Genomic DNA, 23,006 nt, shown 5'->3' with positions numbered 1-23,006 from the left:
AGAAAGTGGGTCACCACATAACCCCCCCAATGTCCACAGTCTGGATCAGCCTCTGTTTGGGAGGTCTGCCTCTGCGCCGCAGTGCCTGAACCTCGACCGGCTGCGCCAAGTCCATATTGGGCTGGTTTGAGTCGGTCCACTGTGAAAACCTCCTCTCTCCCCCCAATGTCCAGAACGTACGTGGACCCGTTGTTGTTGATCACCTTGAATGGCCCCTCGTACGGCCGCTGTAGCGATGCCCTGTGTCCGCCCCTTCATACAAACACAAACTTACAGTTCTGCAGGTCTTTGGGTACATGGGTCGGGGTCCGTCCGTGCTGTGAAGTTGGTACGGGGGCCAGGTTGCTGAGCCTCTCGCGTAGCCTGTCCAAGACTGCTGCGGGTTCTTCCTCTTGCCCCCTTGGGGCTGGTATGAACTCTCCTGGGATGGCCAGGGGTGTGCCGTACACCAACTCGGCCGACGAGGAGTGCAGATCCTCTTTGGGCACTGTGCGAATTCCAAGCAGGACCCAGGGAAGCTCGTCCACCCAGTTAGGTCCTCTCAGGCGGGCCATGAGAGCCAACTTCAAGTGACGGTGGAAGCGTTCCACCAGTCCGTTCGACTGTGGGTGGTAGTCAGTTGTGTGGTGTAGCTGCGTTCCCAACAGGCTGGCCACAGCCGACCACAGGCTGGAGGTGAACTGGGCACCTCTGTCAGAGGTAATGTGGGCCAGAACCCTGAAGTGTGCTACCCAGGTTGCAATCAGTGCTCGGGCGCAGGAATCGGCAGATGTGTCGGTGAGCGGGACTGCCTCTGGCCACCTCGTGAACCAGTCTATCATAGTTAGGAGGTACCGCGCTCCTCGGGACACTGGTAGGGGGCCCACAATATCCACATGAATGTGGTCGAACCTCCGGTGGGTGGGTTCAAACTGCTGTGGCGGGGCTTTAGTGTGCCGCTGCACCTTGGCTGTTTGGTACTGCGTGCACGTTTTGGCCCATTCGCTGACCTGCTTGCGAAGTCCGTGCCACACCAACTTGCTGGAGACCATCCGGATGGTTGTCCTGATAGATGGGTGCGCCAAACCGTGTATGGAGTTGAAAACTCGCCGCCTCCAGGCTGCCGGGACGATGGGGTGAGGTTGGCCGGTAGCCATGTCGCACAGGAGGGTCCTCTCACCTGGGCCTACGAGAAAACCCTGCAGCTGCAAACCCGAGACTGCGGTCCTGTAGCTGGGCATCTCGTCGTCTGCCTGCTGCGCCTCCGCCAGTGCTGCATAGTCCACCCCCAGGGACAGGGCCTGGACAGCTGGTCTGGAGAGTGCGTCCGCCACGACGTTGTCCTTTCCCGAGACGTGCTGGATGTGCGTCGTGTACTCGGAGACGTAGGACAGATGTCGCTGCTGGCAAGCCAACCAGGGATCGGACACCTTCGTGAACGCGAAGGTCAACGGTTTGTGGTCCGTGAATGCGGTGAACGGCCTGCCTTCTAAGAAGTACCTGAAATGGCGGATTGCCAGATACAGTGCCAACAGCTCCCGGTCGAAAGCACTGTACTTGAGTTCGGGTGGTCGTAGGTGCTTGCTGAAGAACGCCAGGGGTTGCCAGCGCCCCTCGATGAGCTGCTCCAGCACCCCACTGACTGCTGTGTCGGATGCGTCCACCGTGAGGGCGGTCGGAACGTCCGTTCTGGGGTGCACCAGCATCGTGGCATCTGCCAAGGCTTCCTTGACTTTAACAAAAGCGGCCGCGGCCTCCTCGTCCCAAGTAATGTCCTTGCCTTTACCCGACATCAGGGTGTACAAAGGGCACATGATACGGGCTGCTGAGGGGAGGAAACGGTGGTAGAAGTTCACCATACCAACGAACTCCTGCAGGCCTTTGACCGTGTTGGGCCGGGCAAAGTGGCGGATCGCGTCTACCTTGGCGGGCAGAGGTGTTGCCCCGTCTTTGGTAATCCTGTGGCCCAGGAAGTCGATGGTATCGAGACCGAACTGGCATTTGACTGGGTTGATCGTGAGGCCGAAATCACTCAGGCGGGAGTAGAGCTGGTGGAGGTGGGACAGATGCTCCTGACGACAACTGCTGGCTATAAGGATGTCGTCCAAATAGATGAACGCAATGTCCAGGTCGCGTCCCACCACATCCATTAGCCGCTGGAACGTCTGTGCGACATTCTTCAGGCCGAACAGCATTCGGAGGAACTTGAGCAGGCCGAACGGGGTGATGAGTGCTGTTTTGGGGATGTCTTCAGGGTGCATCGGGATTTGATGGTATCCCCGGACGAGGACTATTTTGGAAAAGAATCTTGCCCCATGCAGGTTTGCTGCAAAGTCCTGTATGTGCGGCATGGGCTAGCGGTCTGGAGTTGTAGCTTCATTCAGCTTGCGGTAGTCGCCGCATGGTCTCCAACCCCCCGCTGCTTTGGGCACCATGTGCAGGGGGGAGGCCCATGGGCTGTCAGACCTCCGTACGATCCCCAATTCCTCCATCCTCTTGAACTCCTCCTTCGCCAGGCGGAGCTATTCCGGGGGGAGCCTTTGTGCGCGGGCATGGAGGGGTGGTCCCTGGGTCGGGATGTGGTGCTGTACCCCGTGTCTGGGCATGGCTGCCGTGAACTGCGGTGCCAGAATCGATGGAAAGTCTGCCAGGATTCTGGTGAATTCGTTGTCCGACAGCGTGATGGAGTCCAGGTTTGGGACCGGCAACTTGGCTTCACCCAGGGAGAACGTCTGGAAAGTCTCATCATGTACCAGTCTTTTCCCTTGCAAGTCGACCAGCAGGCTGTGAGCTCGCAAGAAGTCCGCCCCCAGGAGTGGTTGGTCCACGGCGGCCAGTGTGAAGTCCCACGTGAACCGGCTGGTGCCGAACTGCAGCTGCACTGTGCGGGTGCCGTAGGTCCATATCGTGCTGCCGTCTGCGGCCCTCAGGGTGGGACCTGGCTTCCTGTTGCAGGTGTCATACCCTGTCGGGGGCAAGACACTGATTTCCGCTCCGGTGTCGACCAAGAAGTGGCGTCCCGATTGTTTGTCCCAGACGTACAAGAGGCTGTCCTGGTGGCCAGCCACCATAGTCATTAGCGGCTGCTGGCCCTGGCCCTTGCAGGGCGGGCGACAACGGTGGGCTTTTGTGCCCCACCGCTGGTGGTAGAAACACCACTGTTCACTGTCCTCCTCACTCCTGCCTTTGTATTGTGTGCGCCCCCCTGCCGGGCCTGGTCTGGTAATCTGACCGACAGACGCCACGCTCCCCCTCTTGGCTTTCCACAGCATGTCTGCCCAGGCCGCCACCTTCCGGGGGTCGCTGAAATCTGCGTCGGCCAGCAGCAGATGTATGTCCTCGGGCAGTTGCTCTAGGAACGCTTGCTCGAACATGAGGCAGGGCTTGTATCCGTCAGCCAGGGCCAGCATCTCGTTCATCAATGCTGACGACAGCCTGTCTCCCAAGCCATCCAGGTGAAGCAGGTGGGCACCCCGCTCACGCCGCGAGAGGCCAAAGGTCCCAATGAGCAGCGCTTTGAATGCTTCATATTTGCCTTCTTCCGGGGGCGACTGTATGAAATCCGCAACCTGGGCGGCCGTCTCCTGGTCAAGGGCGCTCACCACGTGGTAGTAACGCGTGGAATCAGAGGATATCTGCCGAATCTGGAACTGGGCTTCTGCTTGGCTAAACCACACGCGTGGTCGCAGCGTCCAGAAAGTTGGCAGTTTTAGCGAAACTGCGTGAACAGATGAAGAGTCGGTCATCTTTGGTCCAAATCCCATTTGGCCCGTCGGGGTCACCAATGTAGCGATGTGCTACACACAGCGCTGAAATAACGACACGCAGTCGGTAAGTCGTTTTGAGACTAGTTTATTCAAACTTCACGGCGCTGGCATTTAATCCCTAGCACCCGCCCTCTCCGGGCGGAAATGACATCAGAGGTGCATTACCAAAGTCTCCCCCCGCGCGCTGGCTATTTGTGAGCCGGTTCGCCTGTGCAGAAAGTGGGTCGCCACATTACTATGTTTAAAATAGTAAGATTGGAAGAAAATAACTGTAGGAAGTCATGTTGGTGGGAAGATTTAATGCTGTCAAGACATCAAGTAGGACAAAGAGGAATGATGACTTGATCATAGTCACAGTGAACATCATATTATGAACAGGCATTTCACTTGGAACGCAAACGCGAGGAAATCTGCAGATGCTGGAAATTCAAGCAACACACAGAAAATGCTGCTGGAACACAGCAGGCCAGGCAGCATCTACAGGAAGTACAATCAACGTTTCGGGTTGAGACGCTTCGTCAGGACTAACTGAGAGAAAAGATAGTAAGAGATTTGAAAGAGGGAGAGGGAGGAGGAGATCCGAAATGATAGGAGAAGACTGGAAGGGGTGGGGTGAAGCTGAGAGCCAGACAGGTGATTGGCAAAAGGGATACAGAGCTGGAGAAGGGAAAGGATCATGGGACAGGAGGCCTAGGGAGAAAGAAAGGGGGAGGGGAGCACCAGAGGGAGATGGAGAGCAGGCAAGGGGTGATTGTGAGAGGGACAGAGAGAGAAAAGAAAAGAAAAGGAAAATAATAAATAAACAAACAAACAAACAAATAACTAGATAGATATAGATAGATAGATAAATAAATAAAAGGATGGGGTAAGAAGGGGAGGGGGGCATTAACGGAAGCTAGAGAACTCAATGTTCTTGCAATCAGGTTGGAAGCTACCCAGCCAATATATAAGGTGTTGTTCCTCCATCCTGATTGTGGATTCATCTTGACAGTAGAGGAGGCCATGGATAGACATATCAGAATGGGAATGGGACGTGGAATTAAAATGTGTGGCCACTGGGAGATCCTGCTTTCTCTGGCAGACAGAGCGTAGGTGTTCAGCGAAACGGTCTCCCAGTCTGCATCAGGTCTCACCAATATATAGAAGGCTGCACCGGGAGCACTGGACGCAGTATATCACACCAACCGACTCACAGGTGAAGTGGAAGCAATTGTAACAACAAAGTAGTTTCCTCTCACTTATTACCTGTCTCAACCTGTCTCCTACCAACCATTGTCTCTCAACTCCACCTGACCACTCCTGCAGCTGCACTCATCAAGGCCCAGGCAGGCCACATCCAGGGTAATAAGGCCTAACATATTATGGAAGAAAACTGGAGGATGTTCTTGAAAACACCCAAGTAAAATATGCAAATTGGACCACAGCTTCTGTTGTCCATATTCAAACAGTTAATATGGAAACCAGGAAGCTTTGTTTCAAATTATTCTGTTCCAAAAATCTTGCTCTTTCAAATTCGTTACTCATATGCATAGCTTTGTGGTAAGTAATCATTAGATCCTAGTGAACAAGATAGAAAGTTCATCAAAACTCAAGTGTAAGTCAATTTAATTGCATGATTATAATTAGTACTGCCAAACACCTTCTTAGGCATTGATTATTTACTCCGAAAGTGTATTGGAGAATTTTGAAAATTAACTTTATTTTCTACATTCTTTTTTTCTTGCTTTCTTTGCTTACATGTTGTGAACTAAGTATTTTAGTTTGTACTTCTGGACCTGAACTAAATTGATTAACAATTGAATGAATATTTGGAATTCTATTCACAGGAGGAAAGGACATATACCATTTCCATTCAAGCAGTTTGGGCTGTTTGACTGTCATATCTCTGAGAGTATTTAATATGTGTACTGGGATTCAATTTTTTAAATGTAAACCCAAAACTAAAAATGCAGGAATAAGTCCATAACCACAAAAAGATACATGAAAAACATTTATTAAAAATGAATTAAATCTTTAATACATAGTAATTTCTAAGAACTCTAAAATGAATTAGATATAGATTTATCTTACATTCAACGTACATTCATATTTGAGATTTGAGTTGCATTTAGTGTGAAAATATTCATCAGCCATGATACTGTCATCCTTCAAGGATGAGTTCAGTAAATTATCATGGACATAGATTTAAAAAAATGTGGCCATTAGCCCCAAAAATTTCAATGCTAGACCAAAAGTTGGTGAGAATGGTCAGCTGCTCATTGTGCACCTTCCAGAATTCCCTTTCCACGGAGGTCATTGTGCAGTGTCTAACAGGGGGTCAAGAGACACATTACTTCAACTAAACAACTGAAATAATTATTCATTAAATGTCAGATGATTTGATGTCAGTATTTTTATGGAAGTGTTCATTATTAGATTTGTTTCCTAGGCAGTGACACCTTAATGTTAAATTTAGATTTGTGTTCAAGCAAAAATACTCAAGGATATGAGGCCTCCAAACTACAGTTGCTTTCCTCAATACTGTTTAGCTTAATCGATTTCTTTTTGGGATACCCTCATTGAAGACAAGTAGACATATATTACAAAATGGGTTAGATGGAAAAAAATGAACCCATGAGCATACAATTTCAGCTACTGATGGATGTGCAGTAGCACCCTAAAAAGATATATATCCTTCACTATCTCATCCATTTGATGGTGGAAACACTGTCCTAACAGTCTGCCTGGATGAAGGGTGCAGATAACAATCTGATTTGCTTAGTTCTCTGAATTTAAGGGCCTGGCCAGCAAGCAAATTTTCTTTAATAGTGACTAATTTCTTCATGACCATATATTGATTTTCTATAAAATTATTCTTGACAAACTGGATACAAAGCTAACAAAGTACAAATGCTATATTAGTGGTGGCATCCGTCAGTCTCGAGAGACTATGGATCTGCACCTGGAGTTTCCAGGGCGCAGGTCTGGGCAGGGTTGTATGGGAGACCAGCAGTTGCCCAAGCTGCAGGCCTTCCCCTCTCCAAGCCACCGATGTTGTCCAAGGGAAGGTCACTAGGACCCATGCAGCTTGGCACCGGTGACGTCACAGAGCAATGTGTTGTTAAGTGCCTTGCTCAAGGACACAAACACGCTGCCTCAGCTGAGGCTCGAACCAGTGACCTTCAGGTTACTAGTCTGATGCCTTGCCCACTAGGCCACGCGCCAACACAACAAAAGCTATATATATATAAATTATATATACAGCATGAGCTACCTTGCAAAACTGTTTATTAACTTATAACATCATATGTCTTTTAAAATAATTCACCTTTTGAAAGACAAAAGGCAGAATCAGAGAGTTAAACTGAACAGCTCAAACATTCTCACTAAACAATGTAACTTCGTAATAAAGTGTTGTATTGTTCATTTATGAAATATTACATTGATCTCTTTGAGGTCTTTTCTATTTGATTGTACAGCTCATAACTAAAACTCTGTAGACTCACATTCAAAAATAATAAAGAGATGAATTTGATCAACATATATTATGTACAGCACATTACAATCTTTATAAACTTCCAGTTAGATGCTTACATACATTTGTGTGGAAGTGAGTGATTTTATTGTTGCTGAATAGAAAGAGTATGTACCAGCTGATGAGCTGGTCAATCCAAGATTCCTTTAACCATGGCAGTGAAAACTGCTCTGTTTACAGTATTCTCATTCAATGAAAATGTTTATACCTGTGTTCAATATATTAGATGTATTAGTGAATCTGCAGACATTCAACATTCAGCTGCTATAAATAGATGCCTACCTATACGTCCTTTCTCACACTCCCTCTGCACACACTCTGATGTCTAGAATCTGGAAAGGTATCCATCGGAGAGGTTGAAATGTACTTTGCAATATGCGATATATACATGCAGATGGCTTTGTCCTGTGTTTGGATCCCAGTCTTAGATGTCAAGTAATTTTCATTGTACAGTATTTCAGTCAACATTACTTCTGCCTAGAGATGCTTGAAATAGGCAACTTGATGGAATGCCTGATTGTGAAGAAATGTTGGCCACCTACACAACAATTGATGCTAGCCACTATTTTTCCAGACAGTGTTCTGACTTCCTTGTTTCTTCTTTGTATGCTGCATGATAGAGCTTATACGTTGGACAATCAAGGCCACTGGATCTGAACTCAGAATGTAGAAGACAGAAATCAGTTCAACCCTGACAAATTCATCATCAATAGGTTAAAGAGCAGATAACGGATTCACTGTGAATTATTCCAGGGCCATCTTCAGCCATATGAAGATATATATATATTGTCAATGTTCATAATGGTTCTATTATCTAGAACAGTTAAAGTTCATTTTTGACAATACTTTACAAAATATATGTGGTAACTTTATACAATTATGGCTTAGATGAAGCTGCTACAGGGTGGCATCCACTGCGTTCGGTTTGGATTCCTAAACAGGTGGCGCACTGTATCGACTCACATGGTTGTAATCAGCTGGTGAGTTGCAGTAGTTTTCCTTTGGCTGTGCTTCCTCATTGCTGTAAGGAGCTGTGTCTGTGTCGTCAGAATGGTAACCCGACTGGTAGCCACTCGTCTGGTTAGAGACTTCAGATGTCACAGATTCTTTGCTCTTGCTTGGAATTAAGGCACTGTTGATGACAATAGAGCAAATGTTTAAATTCTTCTGGAAATATTGTAGATAGGAAATTGCATTTAATTTTTCTGTGGCAAGTCACTTTGCATGCAGACCAACCTGATGGGATAAAAGAGTCATCTATCTAATGGTCATAAGAGCTATGTGAGTAATGGGTTTAGTGAATATCAAGGATCTGCCTAATCTTATGTTGCTAAGTGTGAAGCTATCTTTGTTAATTAAACTATTAAGAAAATTCATATCAGTGATGCTAGTTTCTTTGCTGTAATGCAAATAAGTCATCCAAAGATTTACATTCATATATTTGCTGTTTGTGCATTTAAACAAATATACAGTGCGCACCTTAATTCTTATTGGCTGCAAATTGTCTAGGTATGCTTAAATGATGCATTGTGTTATTGATAAGATATTTGCTAGTCCCTTAGGACTGTAGAAAACATCTTCTTTTAATCGAAGATCCTTGGTGTTCACAACAAAGATGATGATACCAAAGGGCTTACAAGCACGTGTACTATCCTTGATGAAGTGAATTTGTATTGTCTGGGTAGGTGAATGGATATGGTTTCTGCAGCTTATTAAATAAAACTGGACAATCTAAAAGATCACTGGGCCATCCTACAATCCAGCAGCATCTACCTCTGGTTTCCACACCTTGATTCCCACAAGGGCAAACTGTTCACCTGCTCTCTACAGATTGCCTTAGATGTCTACAAAGTGAAACTTAAATTCAAACAACCCAAGAAAGATAAGTTAAAGATCCAGTGAAAAGAAAGTATGGAACCAAAACTGCAATAGAAGTCGATAAAAGGTTCAAAATCATAGCTATTAAACTACTCCAAAATGTCTGACAGCAGAGTTTAGGAATTATTCTGGGGGTTGAATGCATTGCTTTTGGTAAGTCTAGACAGGATATAGCAAGCCAAAATAGTTACATTCAAACAAAATTTCAAGGGAAGGAAAACAATTATGGTAGAAGTTATAGAAGGGAAGTTTATTCAACATTGTGATGAATGAGCAGAGCAGTTTCTATAGTAAGTATACCATTAATGTTGACAAGACTGTTGATATCAAAACTAAATCAAGGATCAATAATTGAGACATGGATATAGTATGTCAGAGGAAATGAAGATATAACAAGTGCCACTAGTGAAAAGTACTTCAAAGTTACAAGCATACGTTGCTGAGAGCATGCAGCATTTGAGCGAATGAAATATGTGGATCTTTATAATAGGCAGAAGGCAGGTTCACCAATTGTGGTGGCTGATTATGTTAACAGAATGACCTTGCAAGGAAGAGGCTAGTTGTAACAATTGGTTACGGATTATAAACACGCGTGGTAAAGGAGGGTATGGAATTTCAATTAAGCATGACAATAAATCTTGGCCTGTAGTATTTCTCTGAGCTGTTAAATCATATCTCACTCCACGCAGGGTATATTCTTGCTGAGCCTTATCAAGTGAACTTTGGTGTGGGGAGCAAGGAGTGGTAGAGATGAAATCAAAATGGAAGCTAAGTAGGCATCATGACTCAAGGTGCAAGGAGAAGATGGTAAGTTTGGCTGATGGAAATTATGCTTTGCAACCTCACTGCAACTCAGCGAAGCAAAGATAAGATATCTGAGAGATAGTTGTGTACTAGGAGCATTGGTGCATCTAGGGAGATTTGGCAATGAATTCCACAAAACTTATGTTGACCATTTAGTCCTGGTGAACAAAATCTGACAGAATAGCAAGAAGGACTTAATGATCAAAGATGTTTCTAAAATAAGTTTGTTAAGTGTTCAAGAGATAACAGATGAAACCAAGTGAGGAGAGAGATGATGGGCATGTGGAGCCAGGTGGAGGAGATGTTGGTAGACAGTAAAATTATGAAAACAGTGGTGGGTAGCCAATAGGTAGAATCTAATAAGAAGGGAGATGTTTTGCAGGATTTTAAGTAACACACTTAACAGGTCAAGTCTATGAAATATATAGAAGCTTGTTTGTACAAAAATATCACAGTTGTACTGTTTCTAACAAAAAGCTGGTCTAAGATAGAGAAGTATTCTCAAAGTACTAGAAGATAGCGATGTTTCTTATGTTTAGTTCATTAAGGGTAGAAGTTAGTCAGTGATATTACCAGATAAACCTTTTTTAAAAATTGCTGGCAGCTCATAATGGGCTGATGATTTGCTTTCACTTGATCTTTTTCCTGTTGAAAAATGCTGAAGTTAATTTTACTGGGGGTAGAACTGAAATGAAATTTTAAAAATGAAATTACGGGGTACTCAATGCTTTGTCTATCAGTTTGACCCTCAAGTGAAAATCACCAGTTGTAATCGAAAGTAAACATGGCACAGGCAAGCTCCATCCCCAGAGTCAGTAATACCACCCAAGGGCAAGATCAAGATACATTTTGGGATCAGTGAGGACCAATATTCTTTAGTGTGTGCAGTCTGTAAAAAAAAATCTCATTTTCAAGTGTATCTAGTGGCAAAATCAATTAAGTCTCTTTGAAGTATCTTCTCTCCAGCTAAAGAAAATATTTTCTTAAAATAGCTATCACCTTTACTTATCTTAAGCTTACCTAAATGCCATTGACTGACTCTGTCTGGAATCCAATGTCTTAAGTTCCTCTGATGCAAGTATCATGCCACTGTCAGTCTGGTTATACTAGTTAAAGAGAAGAACTCAATGAAGGCAAGTAATATGTTCTTTTGAACTCTTTCCTATAATAGCATACTGTATAATAAGGAACAACCAAACCATTTGTCAAGCCCACTGTTATCATAGATTGGAGAACACCATAATGGTCATTAACTCTATTTCACTAATTAACTACCACTAAATGTATCTTGATTTACAAAGGGAGTTAAGAAAAACCACATATTGCAATGTATTAACATCTCTAGTACAAAATTCTAACTTGATATCATTATAATTTCCTATTAATTCCCTTGAATATCAGTTCTCCACAGTTTATATTGCTTTGACATTTCAAGCATCAATCTAGGCGGCTTGTTCCACACCCTGTTTAATACAAGTTGTTCAGATAAGATGATGCACATTCTCCTTGATATATTGGAGTCACTGTGTTGACAACACTGAATGAATGGTGTTAAGTTTGTTCATTTTGAAACTGCCTCTTATTTCAATGTTCAAAATTTAGTTTCAACGTGTCTGCTTAGTTTGGAATGAACTGTTTTATCTTAAGCCACTTCAACAATCAAATGATGGCCTTGATTTTGCACACAGTGTGCTGATGATCTATGAATGAAATTCAGAACTCTCAGATGCACATCCCTGAGTAGCAAAGGTCTTTGTGAGTAAGATGGTCACGCCAGGCAGGCCAAATTAAGCTCCGCTCACAAAGCAGCTAAGACAGTTGGCAAATGCCAAAAGCAGTCTAATTACTTCAAAAGTTTCTAAGTATTTCTGATGATCCAAAAAAAAATGCAGAAAATGTGGTCAGCTGTGAAAGATTAATCAAACTATGGAAATATTGAAAGAACCATTTCAAAAATTAAGAAAAGATTAAAGCATTAAAACTACTTGAAATCTTTAAAACATTCAAACTAACTCAAAATGTGTGATCCTTCATCTTGCATAAATTATCTCTTTTATTGTAATGAAAGGATTAAACAGAGAAGCAGTTTCAGCGACAGGTTACTATCGATGCAATGCTCCTCAGACAGGATGAAGAGGTCAATACTCCCCAATGCCATTAGGCTTTACAATTCTACCGCCAGGACTTAAGAACTCTTTAAAAGCTATTATTAATGCTTTTTGAGATAGTGATTTAGATGCATATCATATTTTTTACTGAGTTAAGTATTGTATGTAATTAGTTTTGCTACAACAAGTGTATGGGACATTGGAAAAAAAGTTGAATTTCCCCATGGGGATGAATAAAGTATCTATCTATCTATCTAAAAAAAATCTGTCTTTGCTATCTGACCCAGCAAAGTTCGTTTGAGCAAATTTCCCTAAGTGTGTATAATATTTATAGCCAAATGCTCCTGCTCTGACATTTATGAGGTATGTTGGGGCATTTATATTTGCACAATTATACATGGATGTACTAAACTTCCTGATATTTCTGTAAGAAATTACCTACAGTCACATTGGAGACTGCTGGTAGCTCCCTTAAAATAGGACTCAGTTATGGCTGACTGTATTCTGCCTGGAAAAGTAACACTTCATCTATACACACCTCTTGCACATTGATAGTTGCTTTTTGTACTGTTTCTTCATCAAATGTCTTAACACCTTCCGGTCTGCCTCGATTTTTGCTTCCATTAATGTATCTAAAGAAAAAAGCAGTCATGCCATGCAGCATTAAATAACGAGCTCCAAAAGGCTGTAAAGAATGAATCATATCAAAGTGATTGCTTAGGCAATATTCCTCCATAAATTTACTCAAGTAAGGAATGATTTTAGAATCTTGTTCTATGGCAAGATATGGAATTCAAAATAATTTTTAAAGAAAATGGATACGACTCTCAATATACAAACACATGGGCCTCAAATTTCTTAAGTTTCTGTCATTTGGTATCCACTGGAATACCAAATCACTTTATGAATCATAAAAGTTTCATGTCATTATATTTGTATGATTGTAGGTATTAGTAATTAGTGGAATGCTCATAGAAGAAACCAAAGCAAAATGATTTCACCAATCTATGTGGCTAATACTTGGAAAAAAAAAGAAAATGTTACTTATCTACAAAACCTATCTGTTACAACGTTCCATGGAATGGAGTGAGTTAACTACAGGAAGTCCAGTTGTTTAGAACCAGGAATTCCTTAGAGGGAACTTCCTTAGGCCCAGCCTCCAGATTATAAAACACCTGAGAGGCACACTAAAGCTGGCCCGCTGGCTTGGCAAGTGTTGAAAGTAGGGTCCATCAGGGGTGGAAAACTATTGGAATTCTTCTATAATGGTGACTGATTCGCGCCTACAGCCCTATTACTAGCCTCCCTCTGTGGCTGGATCCAGTTTCTGCTGCCTTCGTCTAATTTTTGCACAAAGCATCACAGGCATCCACTAGTTGCATTCAAAACCAACAGCCCCACCTGATCTTGAATGCTCCTCTGAGTCGGGGCAAATGTCTCTTTCACTGGTGAAAGGTGGCTGAAGATTTTCCACACCTTGACACTTTATGATATCTGTGCCAAATGTTGAAATGCCTACGTAGAGTTGGCGTGGAGTGTGGGAGTTCAGAACCAGAGGGAACAACCTCAGAATAGAAGGACGTCCCCTTAGAATGGAGATGAGGAGGAATTTCTCTAGGCAGAGGGTGGTGGATTTGTGGAAGTCATTGCCACATACAGCTATGGTGACCAAGTCATTTGATATATTTAAAGTGTATGTTCATAGGTTGTTGATTAGTAAGGGTGTTAAAGGTTATGGAGAGAAGGCAAGAGAATGGAGTTTAGAGGGAAAACTGATCAGCCGTGACTGAATCGCTGAGCAGTCCTGATAGACTGAATGGCCTAATCATGCTCCCATGACATTTGAGTAGTCATTTCATACTTCTGAAATTTTTTGAGTATTCATTTTGTAAATTTTTTTATTAGCTATACCAGTAAAATATTTTATTATTTATTGCCAGCTATAGTGACAAAACTGTCATCTGGTGCATGGCTTTATTTCTCTGACACTTTCAAGTTTAAATTTTATCCTCTGCTAGATTTTTCTGACAAGCTTCCAATTCATTGTCACACCCCTGCAAGTTTGAAGTTTAATTGTCTGCTCTAGCTGAAGGCCAGAAGAAGCAGCTGAGCAATATTTCCTTTTATTTCCCTCTGTTCATTCACCTCTTATTCCTCTGCACTACCCTGAGGATTGGTAGGATGTCCATTAAGGTAATTACCGTATTCTGGCCGTGTTGTCATAATGAAACTTTGAATCACTCCCTTCCTCTTCCTCTGTACAGGAAGTAGGTGAAGTTGGCAGAGAAAGTCCAGAATCATCTTCTATAGTCAGTGACATGTTAAGTGGAATATAATCCTTGCCATCCTGAAAAATGCAAAATATTTATCTAATTATTACATATACTGCTTCAAGAAAAATACTTTGAAACACATTTACATTTTGACAAAGCCCAAGCTTACCTGTTGAGCATTCGTCTGGAGTAAGTTCCCCAAGTGTTCTACTAATTCAGAAAAGATTGGTCTCATTTTGTAGTCTCCGTGCCAACAATCCAACATTGTATGATAACTGACAAGAGAGAATGATTGTCACGTTCAAAGATTAAATAAATAAAACTTGAAGCAATTAATTTGAAGCAGAATTTTCACTTTATATGTTTTGGATACGCATATGCAAACGCACATGTCTGCAGGTAGAAAAAGACAAGAAACTGAAAAATAATAGAAGCTGTTTGAGGTGTCAGCCTGGATTTCGTACTTTAGTTAAAAGCATGTGGGTTTGTGTGACCTATATTAATACTGAGGGAGTGCCAGTTTAGGTTTAAACTTCTCAGATGAAAAGTTTCAAAATTTAAATGTGACACTAAAGAATTTGCTAACATGGTCCACTAGTATTTAGTGTTTAACACCAAGGATTTCCTCAAACACCCATTGGTTCCAATAATCTCATGAGCAAGATCATACAGTTCATATTGTCTGACCGTAGCACCCACTAGGACAGCAACATGCTGTGTTAAAATTGTTAATTGCTTAGTAATGACATATTTTATAAATTATAGTTAACAACCCAAAGAATAATATATGGATTTCCTCTAACATAAAGGCAGTTGCAATTTGGAGGTATTTGACTGTAAATGTGGGGGAGACAGATTCAGTAATAACTTTTAGAAGGGTATTACATATGTACTTAAAAAGGAAGCGTCTGCAAGGCCAGAATCAAAAGCAGGCACAAGCAAAAATAGAAAAAAATATTTCCTTCTGTTTTCACCCAATTTTATGAAGAAAATAGTCATGGGAGAATAAATGGTCTTGCAGTTTTCTTATGTATACAAATTTCTGAATTGTTTGACTGAATGAATTGTTTGCCTGCCTGTAAGGAGATGAATCTCAAAGTTGTATACCATATACATAGTTTAAATATAAAAGTACTTTGTATTTTCCAAGCATTACATTCTATGAAAGGTATTTTATGTGGCATGGAAACTGAATTACATTTCTGTTGTTGCATATTGAGGACATCGCATTCGAGTCCCTTCCTTGAGTCGCTGACAAAACTCTTCATCTATCTGAACACCAGGATATGGAGAGGCACCTGGAAGTGATTAGAAAAGGGTAAAAACATTGCAGTTATCTGGGAGCTTCACTTCACCTTTTATCAAATCACCCACCAAACAATTTTCTGGCTATTCATTATCAAGGTAACTGAAGATACGTACCTAATGAAAATATTTCCCAAAGTAGAATTCCAAAAGACCAGACATCACTTTGTGTTGTATAAATTTTGTCAAAGATGGTCTCTGGCGCCATCCATTTAAGCGGAAGCAGTGCCTAGAAAAAAATACATTTTAATATACAATACAAGCATTTAGATTTATATTTAATTGTGTGACTCAAAGATGTACACTGGATTCCAGCTAACTGGGACATCGGTTAATTGGAGCAGCCACTTCTTTGGGATAACACTTAAAGAATTTGGGACACTGTCGCTTAATTGGGGCAGGAGACTGTTACTGAACAGGTTTTAACTAGTGTCAGTCACATGCACTTATGTTAGACACTACACCGTTCTTAGAGCAAACAGTTTTTATATAGCATCAGTTACATCTATTTGTGTTTAAAAAAATAAGGATTTTTGTCACTAATAGTTGAAAAAAAACCAGTAAGACAATTCAGAACTGTTTTGCTTACTACAGGTTTGAGCATTCAGGCTTGGAGATACCAGAAACAGCCGGGAGTGAAAATGAAGTAATGTCATTGTTACAACAAGTTAAGAATTTGAAGGTATCAACAATCATCTTGAATGTTACCATGAAAATAAAGATTTGGAGGATGTATTCATTGAAAGCATTGAAGGCAGTGCATTATCTGCACTAGGTGTCTACACTGAGTTTGTTCATTTACAGTCCATCAAAAGAACATGGCAATGAACACTGGACGAATTCCTCCATTGATAACTATTAAGAACTACTACACAGTTTTATACTACCGTGATAGTGTTGGTAGTGTTCTAATTTGTTCAGTATTTTCAGCTTTTAATACCTTTTTAACTATTTCCACAAAACTTCAGCTGGCTGGGGGCGCCACTTAATTGGCTAAAATGTACTGATACCAACATCTCCCAATTAACTGGAATCCACTGTATTCTCTTACTTCATAAATGAAAGGCCACAAGATTTAGACACAAATATATAACATACACAAAGATAATCAATAAATACAAATAATTTATTTGTTCTTTCTTTTGACCTGCTGTGTATGGGTCAGAGGTTCTTCATTAGCATTTCCAAGGGCAATCACAATAAAATACTCTGCCAAAGGGAGAATACATGGTACATTCATGGGCAAATGTCCTTGTGCCAAATTTAGAACTAAAATTTCATAAACCATTACAAAGCTTGAGTTTTCTTTAAGTATTCTCTTGGATTTTGCAATGCTGGTTACCGTCGTTGTAGTCAATGGGATAGAATTTAGTTAGACCATAAGACCACAAGACATGGGAGCAGAATTAGGCCATTCGACCCATCAAGTCTGCTCTGCCATTTTACCATGACTGATGCAATTTTCCACCTCAGCCCCAAACTCCTGTCTTCTCCCTGTATCCCTTCATGCCTTGACTAATCTATCAACCTCTGCCTTAAATACACATAAAGACTTGGCATCCATAGCGGCCTGTGGCAATGAATTCCACAAATTTACCACTCTCTGGCTAAAGAAATTCCTCTTCATCTCCATTTTGACAGGACACCCCTCTATTCTGAGGCTGTGTCCTCTGGTCTTAGACTCCCCCGCCATAGGAAACATCCTCTCCACATCTACCCCATTGAGGCCTTTCAACATTCGATAGCTTTCATTAGGGTCACCCCTCATTCTTCTGAATTTTAGTGAGTACAGGCCCAAAGACGTAAAACACTCTTCATGTGATAAGCCTTTCAATCCCGGAATCATTTTCTTGAACCTACTTTGAGCCTCTCCAATGTCAGAACATCATTTCTTAGTTAAGAAGCCTAAAACCATTTAGAATATTCCAAGTGAGGCCTCAGTGGTGCTTCATAAAGTCTCAACATTACATACTTGCTTTTACATTCTAGCCCTCTTGAAGTTAGTGCTAACATCACATTTACCTTCCTCACCATAGACTCAACCTGCAAACGAAACTTTACAAGAACTCCCAAGTCCCTTTGCACCAGATCTTTTTGAATTTTCTCTCCATTTAGAATATTTTCTAAATGTCTTCCAAAGTGGATGACCCTTCTTGATACTGTGTTCCATCTGTCACTTCTTTGTTCGTACTCCGAGTCTGTCTAAGTCCTTCTGTAGCCTCCCAACTTTCTCACTGCCTGCCCCTCCACCTATCTTCATTTTGTCTGAAAACTTTGCAACAAAGCACTCAATTCCATCATTCAAGTCATTGGCATATTTCTCAGCACATAGAAGGCAATGGAGGGATCTTTCCCATTTCAGATTTTCCTCCATTTATTTCAATGGAACTTAAATCAGCCCAGCTCCATTATCATTCAATACCTTAATTTCAACATCTCAGCCCATGATTCACTTTCTGCAGGTTATTGATTAGGAGATTCAAAGCAAATTGATCTGCATGTACTCACATCTCCTTTCCTGACATAATCCGGGTCCTTATAAACGTCTCGAGCCAAACCAAAGTCACATATCTTCACCACATTGTTTTCTGACAAGAGTACATTACGTGCAGCCAGATCCCTATGGATGCACTGAAAAGAGAAAACAGAAAATTATTATTGCAGTTACTTTATTTTATCTTTTTCTTTCAAAATGCATTACTGGATAGAACACATCCTCACATGATACACTGGCAACACATTGTGATTTACATGTGATATGAAAATACCCATAGATTATCACAGATGTACAGTATTTTAGGCAGGAGTCATAGATCCTTGAATTGAAGACAATGTACCTGATAATAGGTAACAGGTACATAGATAGGAAAGGTTTAGAGGAATTTGGATCAAACACAGGTAACTGGGATTAGTTTAGATAAGAATCTTGGTCGGTGTAGACCAATTGGGTTGAAGGACCTGTTTCTAAGCTGTATAACTCTGTAACTCTAATAGGTAGAAAAGGAAAAGTGTGTGCAACTGGCTGTAGTAAATCTAAGGTAGTAACTGCCTTAATTCTCCCTGCATTTTCATTTCCCATAAATGCAAAATAGAATGCCTATTCACTCTCACCCATTGTCCAAGTTAGAATGTATTCCAGTGTATTTAAGAGAAGCTGACGTGGGTATGTTTCAAAAAGAATATATTTTCAAAATGACTGCATAATTTATGATGTCGCATTATTTAGTGATATGTTTAAGATAAAGGTCTCTGCTTAAGTTAAAGGTCCGGTCCCTCACCTTGCGTGAGGCCAGGAACTCCATCCCCCTGGCTGTCTGGAAGCTGTAGGAGATAAGGTCCTCCAGTGTCAAACAGTTCTTGTAGAAGTCATCTGCAGCTGTGAAAAGCAAAACGTGTGGAAATACAGAACTCAGCCAAAGGCATCGGTCACATTTCAGAGTACATTTACTTGCATCTTTTATTACATATTGCAAATCTTCCTTTGTTTTTAACCCCAACATTAGTCCCTACTGGACAACTGATCTATCCAAAATCATGGAAAGAAACAGTTAAATGTGGAATTAAAACATTTTCATTCTTTACTATATTGCTCAATTATCCACCAATGATAGCTGTGGAAAGTCAGTGACATTTGTCATCACATTACCTTCCTCCTCTTCCACATCACTCAGCGATTTGTCTTCTGCAAAGCCAGAACTGGTAGAGCTCTCACTACTTGCAATGCTGTCCAAGCGCCGTTTAAACTCACTGTCCACCTCACCAGGGTCCTTCTCTTTAATCTGTTTTAACCTCATTGCTTTATTCTACAGTAATAGAAAAACAAAACCACAAGTAACATTTAATTATATGAAAATATTATGAACAGTAGAGTTGTACAATATATCAGACATGTGATTACATCATCAATTTAGGTGAGTTCCCAGCAGAGTTGATGAGCTCTGATGAACCTGTTCATATAATGAACAGGGAATTTTATGGGGAAATTGAAACGGATTCTGCACAAGCTATTTGTTCTGCTGTCCCGGAACATCACACAGAGACATTACTGATAATACTTTCTGTAAAGTTCAGCAGCTGAAATCAACTTTTATGGTGGTGTTAGAAACTTGTCATAATTGTTTTTGTGTCCATAGAATAATAATTTCAATTTCATTGTTTAAGATGACTCATCCACACAGGATTTCTTTTGGCAGAGTTTTCATTTTATTAACGCAATAGGTTCAGATGAGGGTCTGAAAGACAGACTTGTGTGGAAACACCTTCCTCTTGTATTCTTCTCTTACTGTTTTCAATGGGACACTGCCAAATGGATTGTTTTACTCTAAATTAATAGCTTGTTAGATTTATATAATAGGCTTCTCTCTTCAAACTTTGCACACCCCATTGCCCATTCTTATTGTTAAATCAGACAATGAGACCAGTGTATAATTAGCTTGCATTTATATTGCACCTTGGAAAGCAGGTCAAAGTGGCCGAAGTTCTGAAAGAAGGTCTTTGAAACTGAAAAATTAACCCTCTTCCTCTCTCTCTGTGGTCATTGCCTGTATCTATTGCGTATTGCCAAAATTTTCTTTTTCATTTTGAAGACCTAAGTCACCTTAAAGCAGTAAAAAAAGGCAAACAAAAGAAGTTTAAGCCTCTGGATGTAGGGCCTTGGCACCTGACCCAGCGATGTCAATTATGGGTTCACAAGAATTCAAGAAAAGGAAGTGCACAGAAATCTTAGAGGAGACGGTACAGCACTGGAATATGAGAATGAGAATTTCACTTTCAATATTCAGTAAAATGAAAAGTCTAATATAATTATAGATTGAGTAAGTATATCTTTTATTTGGATCATTACTTGACAGATGCTTCAACATCCACCCCATTGTTGAATATCATCAGCAAATCTTATCAACTTAGACTGTTTTAGTCAATTCTAGATCATTTATACAGGTCAAGAGGAAGAGGCAAGTATGATTACCACAGAGAATGTTTATTCAAAACAAGCTCACTCTCCAATTATTAGTTATTGTTACTTAAGATACTTTTTATTCTCCAAGACCATGCCTTAATACTTCCTGGTGCACTGGACACTTCATTTCTTCATTTGCAGACCGCAGTCAGTTCAAATTGGCAACAACATCTCCTCCACATTCACCATCAGCACAGATGCATCACCAGGCTGAGTGCTCAGCCCCCAGCTCTACTCACTGTATACTCATGACTGTGAGGCTAAGCACAGCTCCAAAGCCATAGTTAAGCTTGCCGATGACACCACTGTCATTGTCCGAATCAAAGGTGGTGATGAATCAGCATATAGGAGGGAGATTGAAAATCTGGCTGAGTGGTTTCACAGCAACAACCTCTCACTCAATGTCAGCAAGATCAAGGAGCTGATTATTGACTTCAAGAGGAGGAAACCAGAGATCCATGAGCCAGTCCTCATTGGGGAATCAGAGGTGCAAATGGTCAGCAACTTCACATTCCTTGTGTTATCATCTCAGACAACCTGTCCTGGGTCCAGCACATAAGTTCCATTATAAAGAAAGCATGAGAGCGCCTCTATTTTCTAAGAAGTTTGCATAAATTTGGCATGTCATCTAAAACTTAGACAAACTTCTATAGATATGCAGTGGAGAGTATATTGACCGGTTGCAGCACAGCTTGCTAAGAAAATACCAATGCTCTTGAATGAAAAAGCCTACAAAAATTAGTGATACAGCCCCAGTCCATCATGGGTAAAGCCCTCCCCACCATTGAGCACATCTGCACAGAGCACTGTCACAGGAAAGCAGCATCCATCTTCAAGGGAGCCACCATCCAGGCCATGCTCGCTTCTCTTGGATGCCATCAAGTAGAAGGTACAGGAGCCGCAGGAGCACCAGGTTCAGGCACAGTTACTGCCCCTCAACCATCAGGCTCTTGACCAAGAGGGGATAACTTCACTCAGCCCAACACTGAACTGAGCACAAGCTATGGACTCACGTTTAAGGACTCTTCATTGCGTTCTCGATATTTATTGATGATTTATTAATTATTATTCTTTTTCCATTTCTACAGTTTGTTGTCTTTTGCACACTAATTACTTGTCCATTTTGTTGTGAGCGGTCTTCCACTGATTCTATTGTGTTTCTTAATATTTATTGTGAATGCCTGCAAGCAAATGAATCAGTGTTGTTTATGGGTACAAATATGTGCTTTGATAATAAATTCACTTTGAAGTTTGAGCCTTTTAAAGGATTTCAAACACATCTACAGCCTCATGGTTACCTAGTAGACTTGTAGAGTACTGGTGGTCTATGTGCTATACACACAATTGAGTGGGATCCAGGATCAGTAGACTTGATGGGCTGAATGGCCTAATCTTGCTCCTATGTCTTATGGTCTTATGTTTCAAATGACTTCTTTCTTTCTTCTACTGAACAATGCTGTTTGTGTGAGGCAAAAGGATATCAAATTCAGTTTTCCCTTAAATAATCTTACATAAAGTTCTAAGGAGTATGGTTAAGCAGGACAAAACAGTTTTGAAACTGCGATCGATAATCACTGATTTACTTTCCCACCAGCAATCTTAAAGAAGATTTAAGGACAAGTCTCCTATGCGATTTCCTTCTCTGTGCAACAGTCCCTTGGTCAACTCAGACTGGTGAAGACAAAGAACTGTCCAATTCAACTTAATTACAATATGGAAGAGATTAAGAGTTAAGTAGGGCTCTGGTATGAGAGAGAAAAATTATCACAGGGCCACTTTTGTTTTATGGTAGATGTAATGGAAAATAAAATCTAGGGTACATATGGAGAATAAAATTACAGAATATGAAAACCATATGAAAAATATTTTCTCCAGTCATTACATGAACCATAAATTCAAGAGGTGAATGCCATTTACTCAATAATCGGTTCTTACTGCACCAGTAAAAACCTATATTTCACATCTGAATCTGGTTGCCTAGTGCTTAAGCCAGTCAGTGAGGATTTAAATATCAACATAAAGGTCTGGTTCACTCAGTGACAATCCCGTCCCTGAACAAAAAGATGTGGGTTTGCAATGTAGAGTCTTGAGTAACTTTTCAGAGCCAATACATAATTCAATGGAACAGAGAGGGTACTGCATTCCATCCTGTCATTTGGATGAGATGCCTTCGATAAGTGTAATAGATATTATGATTACAGCACTGGAAATAGGTGACTGGTTATCTAATGTGGGCATTTTCTAGCAGGTTTTCCCACATTACCCCAATGGATATTCTGTAAGTGTGATTGATTGGCCATGAGGCATTCTGAGACCACGAGAAACCAAGTACATGTACGTTCGTTCAATTAATCTCAAATTTTTGTGAATGAGTGAATTGATTTCTCATAGAAAACTTCCTAGAACAGCAAATATAAAAAG

General features: G+C 41.4%; 1 protein-coding gene across 4 annotated transcripts in view; it reads right to left on the bottom strand.

The window, feature by feature from the left end:
- Positions 1 to 5,723: 5,723 nt before the first annotated feature.
- The window catches only part of kdr (kinase insert domain receptor (a type III receptor tyrosine kinase)), a 62,943-nt gene continuing 45,660 nt past the window's right edge, over positions 5,724 to 23,006 (bottom strand). For 3 of the 4 annotated variants that reach the window (XM_073064642.1, XM_073064643.1, XM_073064644.1), the window contains exons 21-30: positions 19,275 to 19,431; positions 18,907 to 19,004; positions 18,137 to 18,259; positions 15,746 to 15,857; positions 15,522 to 15,621; positions 14,493 to 14,598; positions 14,252 to 14,397; positions 12,589 to 12,682; positions 10,963 to 11,048; positions 5,724 to 8,392 (exon numbers count right to left, since the gene is read on the bottom strand). In XM_073064642.1, coding sequence (XP_072920743.1) covers positions 8,194 to 8,392; positions 10,963 to 11,048; positions 12,589 to 12,682; positions 14,252 to 14,397; positions 14,493 to 14,598; positions 15,522 to 15,621; positions 15,746 to 15,857; positions 18,137 to 18,259; positions 18,907 to 19,004; positions 19,275 to 19,431 — 1,221 coding nt within the window. In that variant the 3' untranslated portion in view covers positions 5,724 to 8,193. The remainder of the gene's footprint in view (positions 8,393 to 10,962; positions 11,049 to 12,588; positions 12,683 to 14,251; positions 14,398 to 14,492; positions 14,599 to 15,521; positions 15,622 to 15,745; positions 15,858 to 18,136; positions 18,260 to 18,906; positions 19,005 to 19,274; positions 19,432 to 23,006) is intronic. The other variant, XM_073064645.1, reaches the window with a different exon arrangement.

The sequence above is a fragment of the Hemitrygon akajei genome, chromosome 13 (genome assembly GCF_048418815.1).
Source record: "Hemitrygon akajei chromosome 13, sHemAka1.3, whole genome shotgun sequence".
Classification (NCBI taxonomy): Eukaryota; Metazoa; Chordata; class Chondrichthyes; order Myliobatiformes; family Dasyatidae; genus Hemitrygon; species Hemitrygon akajei.
The sequence above is the reverse complement of the archived record's forward strand: the minus strand, read 5'-3'. Positions and strand labels throughout refer to the sequence as shown.